The sequence below is a fragment of the Panthera leo genome, chromosome D4, assembly GCF_018350215.1.
Source record: "Panthera leo isolate Ple1 chromosome D4, P.leo_Ple1_pat1.1, whole genome shotgun sequence".
Taxonomy (NCBI): domain Eukaryota; kingdom Metazoa; phylum Chordata; class Mammalia; order Carnivora; family Felidae; genus Panthera; species Panthera leo.
Genome location: NC_056691.1, coordinates 74,264,559 through 74,276,517, shown reverse-complemented (window position 1 = coordinate 74,276,517; position 11,959 = coordinate 74,264,559). Strand labels below are relative to the sequence as shown.

Genomic DNA, 11,959 nt, shown 5'->3' with positions numbered 1-11,959 from the left:
GGGAGCGCAACGTTTTAAGGTAGAGTCTGGAGCGTTCAGTATTTTAGAAGCAAAAAGTTGGCTATTTTCCTCCACAATTGTGAATTAGCTAGGTGGTTAATTGCTCCAAAGCGATTCTGAGGCACACGCTTCGACCGCAGAAGAGCCTAGGCTTGGAGCCCATCTTATCTCAACTCGCGGCGGGAGAAGAGGGGAGGGGGACTCGCAGTGCCCCTGTAGCTCCTCCCACCCCAACCCCCACCTTCACCCCTTTCTTCCCCTGGGCTGGACTGTTTCACCCCGTCTCCAGGCAACCGCCAGGCGCGATGCGGGACGTCATTTCCTGAAGAGCCCGTGGGGGGGGGGAGGGGGAGATAGGGGGAGGGGCAAGGGGGCGGGGCCAAGTCTGGGCAGGCGACGGCGACGGCGTCGGAACTCGCTGGAAGATCGGCCCCGGGCAGCTCAACAGTTCGCAAAGTCCCGGCTCGAGGCCGCGCGGCTCCGTCTGCGCCCGGGCGGCGCAAGAGCGCGGGGGGTCCCTGGGCTGCTGCATCCCCGGACATGCCCCGCAGCACCTGCCGGACGCCCGCGCGGCTTCACCGGCTGCGGTTCGGGGGGCTCTGGGACTAGAGCGCCCCCACCCCAACTTATGACTTCGGGGTCCCCCAGCCCGAGAGGAACGGGCGGCCCGGCTGGGGGAGCCCCGGACATGGTGTGACGGGGCGGTCAGCTCTGCTGCGCCCCCCACTCCGGACACCCGTCGTCTCTGTGCCCTCCAGAATGTAGCTGCTCTCCGCGTCCCCCCGGACTCCAGCCGCAGCCTCCGCGACCTCGGGGCTCCAGCCGCCAACTCGTTGTCCCCCGGGACCCTGTCGCCGTCTCCGCTTTGCCGACACTTCGGCCGCCGTGTCCGTGTCCTCCTGACTCCAGCCGCCGTCTCTGCGCCCCTCGGACTCCAGGAACGCGACCCCTGTGTCTTCGCGTGCCCGGGACTCCAGCGGCGATCTTCGCGATCCCCCCGGGATTCTGCCACTGTTTCCGCGCCCCTCAAACCCAGACTCCGGCGCCGTCTCCGCGTCTCCCGGGATCCAGCCCCTTTCTCCGCGCCCACCCGCTCGCCCCGAAGCCAGACTCCAGCCGCGGTCTCCGCCGCCCCCCCCCCCGCCCCGAGGCTGTCGCGCCAGTGCCGGCGAGTGCAGCGGCTGCCCCACCGCGCGCCCCGCGTCCGCCCGGGCCTCGGCGGGGAGATGAACGCGCAGCTGGACGGCCTGTCGGTGAGCTCGTCCTCCACCGGCTCGCTGGGCTCGGCGGCCGGGGCGGGCGGCGGCGGGGGCGCGGGGCTGCGGCTGCTGTCTGCCAACGTGCGCCAGCTGCACCAGGCGCTGACGGCGCTGCTGAGCGAGGCGGAGCGGGAGCAGTTCACGCACTGCCTGAACGCGTACCACGCGCGCCGCAACGTCTTCGACCTGGTGCGCACCCTGCGCGTGCTGCTGGACAGCCCGGTCAAGCGGCGCCTGCTGCCCATGCTGCGTCTGGTCATCCCGCGCTCCGACCAGCTGCTCTTCGACCAGTACACGGCCGAGGGCCTCTACCTGCCCGCCACCACCCCCTACCGGCAGCCTGCCTGGGGCGGCCCCGACGGCGCGGGGCCGGGGGAGGTGCGCCTGGTGAGCCTGAGGCGCGCCAAGGCCCACGAGGGCTTGGGCTTCAGCATCCGCGGGGGCTCGGAGCATGGCGTGGGCATCTATGTGTCGCTGGTGGAGCCAGGCTCTCTGGCCGAGAAGGAAGGGCTGCGAGTCGGGGACCAGATTCTGCGTGTCAACGACAAATCCCTTGCCCGGGTGACCCACGCTGAGGCCGTCAAGGTAAGGCTGTGATCTGGGGATGAGTGACAGGGGCAGAGTGACAGTAGCTCTGCCTGTGTGTGTCCTTAGGAAAATTACCTAATCTTTCTGGGCCCCCTTTTTCTTAAAAAAAAAAAAAAATGTTTATTTCGAACAGGAACATCTAGGTGTTTGGGGTTTTTTTAGCCAATAGCTACCAGGCACTGGGGATACCGTGAGGGGTAAAACAGACCTGCACCTTGCTCTCGTGAGGCATAAAGGCTAGTAGTGTGGGGGAGACAGATCTTATCAAATACTCAGGCAAATGCATGATTACAAAGTGTGGAAAGGTACAGGAAGTCTTATGAGCGTTAAGAAAGGGTAAGGTCTCCTCTTGGCTCCCAGTAGTCACCGGGAGGCCCCCACATGGCTGTTGTTGCTATTCTAGTTCTGCAGGGTGTTGCCCCTGAAAGAAAGTTTTGTTGGCACCAAAGTAGCCCAGGGAAGCTGTTCTGGTGATGCACAGAGCTCTAATCTGACCCGGCTGCTCATGTACAGGCTGTGTGTCCTGGGTCCAGTCACTTTTCCTTTCCAAACCTCTGGATCTTCACTTGGACAGTGGAGTGACTGGATGGGATAAGTGTCCTTAGCCTTGTTGGAAATGAGTCCCCTGCCTGGATGTCAGAAATATATCCTCCACCCCCTTAAGAGTAGTTGCACTTTTTGTGTCTGTTAATTGAGAAAAATAACCTCATGGGGACAGTCTCCTAAGGATTTAATCAGGCTGTTTAAAGCAGTTGCGTGTTTGCTAAATCTCACGCCGAGGGCTGTTGAAAACCAGTTGGAGTATGAGATGGATAGTGTTTGGTGTACATGCGGATTCAAGGATCCCTTGCCGGTGTTTATACACACAGGCCACCTATGCCCACCTTCATACAGGAAGTGAAGAATTTGAGGGCGCGGGGGAGACAGTGGCATACTCTGCTTCTGCAAAGAAAATGCTTCCTACGGATTTGGGCTGCCCTGTGACCCAGCTTCTCACCACCCCACCTTTTGTCCCTGCCTTGCGTCCTCCTGTCCTCCTAGGTGCAGGTGTTTTGGACACCAGCTGGGGCCTGCTGGCTGTTGGGAAATGCTCAGGGGAAATGCTTAAGCAGCAGAGGCCCAGGGCTACTTCCTGTGTCCTCTTTAGTGACCTGTGGTCAGGTGTGAATTGAGCCCACTTCCTGACTGTTTTCCTGGGGCACAACCGTCTCATCCCTGACTTTGCCTTTCCTTGTTTTGTTGCCAACCCTTTTGCCCCTGGCCCCTTGAGGATTTTAGACACTACTCTGCTGCTTCTGGGGGAAGCCTGATTGCTTGATACTGTTTGGGGTGGGAGGGTGCAGGAGCAGACACAGGTTCTTGTGGATTTCCATGCACCTGTCCTCCTCTCTGTCTCCTCCCCCCACATCAGTCTTTTCCCTTTATCTGACATTCCATATATTTATAAAGAAATAGTCCGTTAGCCTTTGGCCCTAGAAGGTCTGGAGTTCCCGGATGATGAATTTATACTCCAAAGATACTTAGTCCAAATGGTCAGTTATAAACGTGGCTTCAGTTTTAGTGGCAATTTTAAAAGACTCCTGTAACTAACTCATCACAAGGAGATGGACTTTGGAAAGGCCTCCGGTAACCTGCCATTCAAAACACGAGCTCTCCTGTCAGTTTGCACTCCAGTCTCAGGCATGCCGGGTGGCTGGAGGGGCTCGGTTGTGAGCTTCAGCTCAGCCCTCCCTGATTTCATCAGTGGCACTCTGCATCTTGTATCTGAACCGTAGTCCCGTTACTCTGTGACTCAGGCCAGGCCTTAGCTGGTCTAGTAAAACCTAAACTCTCTGTGGTATGGTTTTGTGTCGCCAGAGGAGCAGAACTGTCCTTGGTTGGGTGAGAGCTTTCTGGACTGAGCAGCCACCGGCGTCCCTGTCACACTTTTTCTACAGAGGGGTCTACAAAGGCAGAATGAACTCCACCCTCGGGGTGCCCTTCTTCTGGCCAAAGCCAGACGCAACCAGCCCAGAATGCACCCCTTTGGAACCTTCAGAAGCAACAGGCAGAATGCACACTGCTTTGTGTCACCTTAACTCCAGGGGAAAAGGGAAACAGACTTTCCGTGGGTGGAATTTAAAACGGAGGAGGCGGAACCTTGTCTCTGGGGCCTCTGTGAGCACCTCTGGGTTACAGGACGGACTGGGAGTTTCAGGACAGTGTAGAGGGACACCTGGAGCTCTTGACACATTTCCACAAGACCAAGGGCAGCAAGTCCCTTAACTGCAAGCCAAAAGGGACTCCAGCTTCTCTACTAGTTAACAAACTGCCCTTAACTTGGATTTCTCCACTTTCAGTCCTTCCTTATTAGCTACAGCACTGGAGGGCACCATGTCAGAGGCTTTTATGATAAAGGTACATTCCTTTAATCAAACTCCAGACTTTATTCAAATATCACCAGTTTTTCTGCTTTTTCTGTTCCATATACCACATTGCATTTAATGCAAGACATATTTTCTTTTTCTCTTCATTGTTATTTTCTTTATTTATTTCCTCCCCTGGCTTTATTGAAGTAGCTTTATTTTATTGACAATTTTATTTATTTATTTTATTTTATTGACAAATAAAAATTGTATGCATTTAAGGTGTACAGTGTGTTGATTTGCTATACCTGTACATTGTAAAATGATTACTGTAATCCAGCTGATTATCCATCACCTCACGTAGTTATTTTATTTTTGTGGGAAGAACACTCAAAATGTGCTGTCTTAGCGAATTTCAAGTGTACAACACAAAATTATTAATTACAATCAGCAGTCGGGGTGTTAGATCCCCAGAACGTACTCATTTTGTAACTGGAAGTCTGTACTCTTTGGCCAGCATTTTCCTGTTCCCTCCACCTTTCCTGTTTCCTCCACCTTTTCCGTTTCCTCCACCTTTTCTGTTTCCTCCACCCCGGGCCTCTGGCAACCCCTGTTCTACTCTCTGCTTCTGTGAATTGGGCTTTTTAGATTCCACATTGTAAGTGAGATCATCCAACATTTGTCTTTATGTGTCTGCCTTATTTCACTTAGTATAACGTCCTCTGGGTTCATGCATGTTGTCACAAATGGCAGGACCTCATTTTTTATGGTCTAATAATATTCCGCTGTGTGTGTGTGTGTGTGTGTGTGTGTGTGTGTGTGTGTGTGCATACGTGCACGTGTGCGCACGCTTTCTCTATTCACCTGTCAATATGCACTCAGGTTATTTCTGTGTTTTGGCTGTTGAGATGTGAGATGTGTTTTCGATTTTAAAACCTTTATTTTTTTTCTTTTTTTTAAATTTATTTTAATGTTTATTTATTTTTGAGAGAGAGAGAGAGACAGAGCACGAGTGGGGGGTGGGGGCGCAGAGAGAGAGGGAGACACAGAATCTGAAGCAGGCTCCAGGCTCTGAGCTGTCAGCACAGAGCCCGACGCGGGGCTTGAACCCACAAGCCGTGAGATCATGACCTGAGCTGAAGTCAGACACTTAACCGACTGAGCCACCCAGGCGCCCCTCAAACTTTTATTTTTTTCTCATAGGTAGAAAGAGGGAGGAAAGATCCTCTGAACTTCTGGAAGGAGAGATTGTGTGTGTGTGTGTGTGTGTGTGTGTGTGTGTGTCTGTGTGTGTGTGTCTGTGTGTGTGTGTCTGTGTCTGTGTGTAATAAAAAGAAAATTAAATTTTAGGAATCAAGTTACTGAAGAGTTCATGAGTCAGAGAGGGCCACCCCTCCCAGGAAACAGAGGAGATTGAACATACAAAGTTTTTCCAATTCTCTGTCTCACAAATCAAGTATCCGTTGTTGCCCAGAGCAGTTCAGTGAGGATTCTGTCCTCTCTCTAGGGGCTCCCCTCCCTCTCTTGAAGCCTGTTTGCTAAATCAGCAGTGACAGGTCCAGATACGGCAAGCCATTTACTATTTGCAATTATGTTGAAATGTTTGATTTTTGAAAACTCTATCTTGAATGAACAGGAGCCAAACTAATAATAATAATAATAAAAGTAGACCTTTCAAAGGTTTTCAGCCAAAAAGGTTTGGTAAATTAGCCAAGGAACCCGCAGACCAGGGATGCTGCATTGGGCTCTGCCACATACTTGCTGTGTGACCTTGTGCTAGTCACCGACCCTCTCTGTGTTCCAAGGTGGATGGGTCAGGGGGCTGCCCAAGGTCTCTTCCAGCTCAGACCATCTGTGATTTGCTCAGTATTGTGCTACACACGAGGCATTTAGAGTGTCTAATCTGGTGTTTTCTTGTTCTTTTGGAATTGATTTCATTTAAGGCAGAATTAAGACAGTTGTCTAAAGATTGGGAGATGAGAATCTTGGCACTCTCGTGTAGCCTCCTACTAAATCAGGAAATTGATGGGTTACACAGAGTACTGACCAGAACTTGACTGCTGTCCCTCCACCCAAGAACACCAGCTCTGGTGCTGTTCCTGAGCAAACGAGGAACCAGCAGTAGGATTGTGGCAATAGTGCCCTGGGAGTGCTCAAAATCACAGCCACTTACCCGCTTGCCCTCCCAGTACCTAATTCTGCAGGACGTGGGGTATCCGGTGCTGCTGGGATGTGTGTGTCTCATCTCGATAAAAATTGAATGGCTTCATTACAATCTCAGCATCCCCCCCTCCCCCCCCCCGGTACATCCAAGGAACATATTAGAATTTGAAGCATTCCAGGAGTTAAAAACAGTGGCCAGCCCTTTCATCTAATTAGAGTTATCACACCCTCCCTTTTTTTGCATAATAACCTACAAAGAATCCATCCGTGTCAATATACGTCATTGTTATTTAATCCGGCATGTTCTAAACGACACATTTGTCATTTTCCCGTTGTACATGGTTAGCTGAAGCCATTACAAGTTATTACCACTTCCAACTTTGTATCTGAAATGCAGCTGGTGTTATTACCGTATTCCAGTTTGGAAATGGTGGGTAATGGGTTCACGGGCATGCACAGACTTTCCCCTGGCCCTGTTCTCTTTCTTGGGGGCTGGGGGTCTTGCCAGCAATGACACAGTGAAAGCTCACTATTAATAAACTCTTTAGTGAATAGAATGTTTGCTTGGCTGGATCCATGGTGTGATGCAGTCCCTTGAGAGGGTCCATTTCTTTAATTTAACCGTATTTATTTATGTGGCCCAAGCTGATACTCAAGGTTTTAGAAAATGACGGTGCCTGTGTTGGACAAAATCCTCTTTCAACTGGTTATTTCCTGTTCAAATGGAAGAAGAATTTGTAGGCTGGGTGAGAATGCCCTTATGCTTTAGGAATTGATACTATTATAGTAGAAGGTTCCCCCCTCCGGGACTTGAAGCTGGACATGAAAGAGATACAGAATTACTCCAGCGCTAGCCTCTTGTTTTGCCGTCACCTCCCTTTCCCGACAAACCCAGCGTTGTTTATTACCTGCCATAGATTCATCGTTTGGATGGAACTGAGAAGAGAAGTACGATCTTTTAACCCCCGACTAATTGGATTTTGTGTGTGCTCTTGCTTCCCACCTCTGCCACACAGCACACAGCCTGTACTTACCTGTCAAGTGCATGCAGCCCCTCACGTGCCTGTCTGCTCATGCGCCCAGCACATATACATCTCCTCCGAGCCATAATCCCCCCTCTACCCCCACCCGGCAAAGGGCTCTGTGCTGAAGCAGGCGTCCCTGGGGGATTAGGCTCCAACGGGCTTCCCAGCAAGGTTCTTTTATGACCTGGAAAGGCAGCGTTTCGTGTCCACTGCTCAGGAACCCCAAACTAGTGCCCAGCAAGGACCAGACAATTTGATTAGAAAGGATGACATTTAATGGCTGGAGGTGGGTGGAGGCTGAAATACAAATCTTTCAAAACCTGTTCTGTTTTCTTCCCCCCACCCTTTTTTTTTTTTAATTTTTTTAAACCCCCAAGCAAGAACCTGATGTTAACACAGAGCTCACACAGACTTTTGATTGTGCCTCAGGGTGGGGGCTGCTTTTTAAAGATTTCTGTTCTGCAGACATTACATTTTACTCTTACAGCATGGCAGGTGGCAAAGGGTGCAAGGAACAGGAATCAGACCGTTTGTTTCCTGTGCACCCCTGGCGTCAGCTACAGGAGGCAGCACTGTGGGGCCGGGGCACTTGTGTTTGAACTTTGCTTTACTGGAACCCGACTGGGAAGAGAGGAGGCTGGTGTCAGTGAGTGTTTCTGTGTGCCAGTTTTCTCTTTCCCCGGGGAGGCAGGGAGGCCAGGAAGGTCGTGCTCCAGGAGGAGAAATTACTAGCTCGAGGTCACCATTGGGGTTAGGAACGAAGTGGCCCTTCTGCCCTACCTGCCCGCCTAGAACCTAGCCCAAGCCCTTATGCAGCCAGCTTCCTGGAGGACAATGCCAGGCCCCCTGCTGGAAGGCAAGCCGCTGTCATACTTTGTGCCTGACTTTCGGGGGCCTTTTAGGCACCATCCAAAGACTTGGTTTTATTAAGTGGGGCGTCTGATGCCAGTGCCTCAAGGGAGGGTGGCATGTTTCAGCCCAGCCTGTCTTCGTGGGGGCCATCTATCCATGCATGCTCTGAGCAGCACTTAGCACACCCAGACCTGTAGCTGGTACTTGGAGTTCAGAGACGAATGGTACATGGCCCCTGCCCTCGGGGAGTCGTGGGGGCCGGGGGGCATGGCCCCACCCATGGCCACAGGTCACCAAGGGTTTCAAGCGGTGTGCCATCCACATGCCTCCACATCCCTGGAACACTCTGTCCCACTCCATCCCCTTATCCTGCTGTAATTTCCGTCAGCGCACTTGTCACTACTGGAAGGACGTTTCACCGTGTCTGTTTGTCGTGTGCCTTCCCCACTACAAGTCAGCTCCATGAAAACCAAGATTTGGTCTGCGTTGCTCCCTCACGTACCCCAGCACCTCCACAAGGCCTGGCAATATGGTAGATGCTTTCATAGGTAAATATTTGCCTAATGAACAGAACGCTCTTGCTCCCCATGCAGTGCTGGTGAGTTCAGGATCGCTTGGTTCCTGAGCGTGGTATCTGAAGAAAATTCGTGTGTTGCGAGGTAATTGGTGCTGGCTAAAAAAAAAAAAATTGAGGAATGCCGTAGGCTCTAACGTACGATTTATCACAAAGCTGACTGTTTGGCTGCGAGCCGATCATGTGACATCTCTGGATACCTCAGTCTTTGCAGCTGTGAAATGGGCATAGTCCTCTCCCCCTTGCCTTTCCCGCGATGGGTATGGAATCGTATGGCTTACTAGGTACAAAAACATTTGGTAAATAAGAAACCCTATATCACTCCTTTAGTGAAAGGCCTTTATTTATTTATTTATTTATTTTTTCATTCATTCATTCATTCATTCATTTTAGAGAGAGAGATTGCAAGTTGGGGAGAGGGGCGGGGGGGGGAGAGAAAGAGAGAGAGAGAGAGAGAGAGAGAGAATGAGAGAGAATCTTAAGTAGACTTCACACTCAGTGTGGGGCCTGCTCATTCCCACGATCCTGGGATCATGACCTGAGCCAAAGTCAAGAGCCAGACACTTAAGCCACTAAGCCACCCAGGCACCCGACCAAGGTCTTTAAAAAAAATGTGGCCTGTGCTTAGGTGGGCAAGAGCTTTTACCATCGTCTGTGGCCCATTCCTCCCTACGAGACCTCTTCAGTTAGTGCATTTGTTGCTTTGCTCTTAATTTTAAAACCCCATTCCCAGAAGTGGGTTATTTCTGCAGCCTGTGTCTGTGATTCCAAAATAGAATCATTTATGCATTCTGAAGCAATCAATGGACCAGTTTTGGGTGAGATGTTTCTTCCTGCTTTTTCTTGAACAACAGCAGCAACAACAACAACAACAAAGCAAACCACCGAAACCAAAACCCAGCACTATTCAGGTTTCAAGAAGCCCCAGCGTTTCAGGTGAAGGCCAAGTTCCTGCCAGTCACACGTATGCTTAAAACCAACTTTATCCTCTACCAAGAATGCACAAGTGGATTTATTTTTTCTTCTTTTCCAGTCCCAGATCCTTTACCTCCTTCCCCTTTGAGAATTTGTGTTCCTTCTGCTAAATTGGCTGTGGTTTTGCTTCAGCTGGCAGCCAGTTCCCTAGTTATTTTTCCTCTCTACCTGAATTTTCGTAATATCAGCATCCCCTCAACTTGGGATGCAAAGGAAATATTTCAGCCTCCCATAAACAAGTCCCAAGATGTCTTCTTCGCCAGATTCTAAAGCTGCAGGTTACAGGGAAGAACATAGTAAAGTAACATCTAAAAGGTTGTTTCCAAATCCCTTGGAAGTAGTGATTCAGAAATGTAGCTTGCTCAAGAATTAACAAGCTCCCTGGGCAAGTCTTAATCACAATGAGGTTTGGAAAGCACCACCTTCTTTTGAGATCTGCACCCATCCCCAACATTTGTCCATGTAAAGACTAGAGAGGCGGACCCACACTGTCCCCATCCTTAGCTGCTTTGGAGCCTGATTCCAGATGCGCAAGGTCAGCTGATATATTGGAAAATCCAGGGAAGAGAGGTCTGTACCCAAGAGGTTAGAGATGGCTTTTGGAAGTGGACCTGGGTTCACGTGACTGTTACTTGGCTGTGACCTTGAGCGGCTCCCTTGGCCTCTCTGTGACCCAGACCCCCTCACTCTTGAACTTGGCATAGTCCTCACAAATGGGTTATTGTTGCTGTCGCCCATCAAAAGTTTGAAAAATACGGCCATGGAGGTCCCACTGCAGGCATTACAATGAAAAATGTTATCGACTGCATCCTCTTGGCTTTGAAAATCTTCTGTTGTGCTTGCTCAGTCTAAAAAAAAAAATGCCTTTGGAAGAAAATACTGGGGCCGAGAGCCCTCTTGCTACATCAGGTGCGTTGTGGCCGTTTGAATTGCAGAGTCATTTACTAAATGCGGGTCAATATTCCCATATAGGCAGAGTTTCTTCAAAAATGTAATTGCTCCCGTTTGGATTTTGGCATCTGCATTTTTGTTTTACAGCAGTAATAAAGCCCAGGGATTGGATGGGATTGTAAAACGTGGGGCGGTGGGGCAGACCCGTGACCCAGAGGCCAGTGTGTGACAGTGTGGCTCCCAGGTCAGCTGTGTCTTCATCCTTGTTCCCCAGCATCCTTCCCTGATGGGCTCTCCAGGGGCCCTGATGAGGGAGAGAAGGTGGCTGTTTTTCCAGAACCCATTAGAGCAATTAATGCAGGTTGAAAGCGGTGATTTGACAATATGGGCAGCTGTACTTCAAAAAAAAAAAACCCCAAAAGCCTGGAATGTATTTGAACCACATCCGAAATGGTGTGTGAGGCTTCATTAAGAGGCTTCTGATAAAGAAAAGAAAAGTAAAAAGAAAAGAAAAAAGGAAAGGAAAGAGGTCCAGCTTTCAGAAGTTACCCAGACAGGTGGGGAAGCTGCTGGCAGAAGTCTGGGGAGGGGTTTTCCTTCGGGCGTTTGCATCCTGCTGGCCAGTGGAGGGTGTGGTGTTCTGTGGTGCGTCTGGGCCCAATGTGACCTTCATCCCTCTCCTGCCTCCTCCTCTTTCTCCTGGGGGAGGGGGGCAAGCCCATCCCAGGTTTCCCCAAACTCTCTTAAGCCCTCTCCTCCTTCCATGAGTCCTTTTGGTCCTGAGGTTTCAAATCGAGATGCTCAGGTTGCCCTCAGAATCTTTCCTCTCTTCCCCCTCTTCCCTTCCTCTCTTCCGTGTTGTCTCTTGGAACAGAATCTGGGCCTCCTTTTGGGGTCTTTATCTTTTTTTATTTACATTTTCAGCTCTTGTCCAGTATTAGGAATAGCATTTATTTGCTGTGGAAGTCCTGGCTCATTTCTGACCCCTCTGACGGCACCTCATCCTCTTGCCCACAAGTCGTGGACATTTCCCAAGTTAGGAGCCTTGACTTGCTCCCCTTCTCTGCAGTCTCCCCGTTGGGGATTGCACCAGCCCCTGTGAAGTTAGACCCTCCAGGCCTGATCCCTCCCCAGCCCCTGTCAGACCACATTTCTACAGGGGCCTCCTCGCTGTCTGTCTGTCTCACGTCTTGCTCATCTGCCCGCTAGTCCATTCAGCGTCCTGGAGGGCGGGCACGCTTTCTGAATTGGTATCTGATCAAGCTTTGCCCTGCCTGGTGCCTTGCA

The 11,959-nt window shown here is 50.9% G+C and overlaps 1 protein-coding gene across 4 annotated transcripts in view; it reads left to right on the top strand.

The window, feature by feature from the left end:
* Positions 1–368: 368 nt before the first annotated feature.
* Positions 369–11,959, top strand: part of WHRN (whirlin) — a 95,815-nt gene continuing 84,224 nt past the window's right edge. For all 4 annotated transcript variants that reach the window (XM_042912529.1, XM_042912528.1, XM_042912527.1 and 1 more), the window contains exon 1: positions 369–1,844. In XM_042912529.1, coding sequence (XP_042768463.1) covers positions 1,227–1,844 — 618 coding nt within the window. In that variant the 5' untranslated portion in view covers positions 369–1,226. The remainder of the gene's footprint in view (positions 1,845–11,959) is intronic.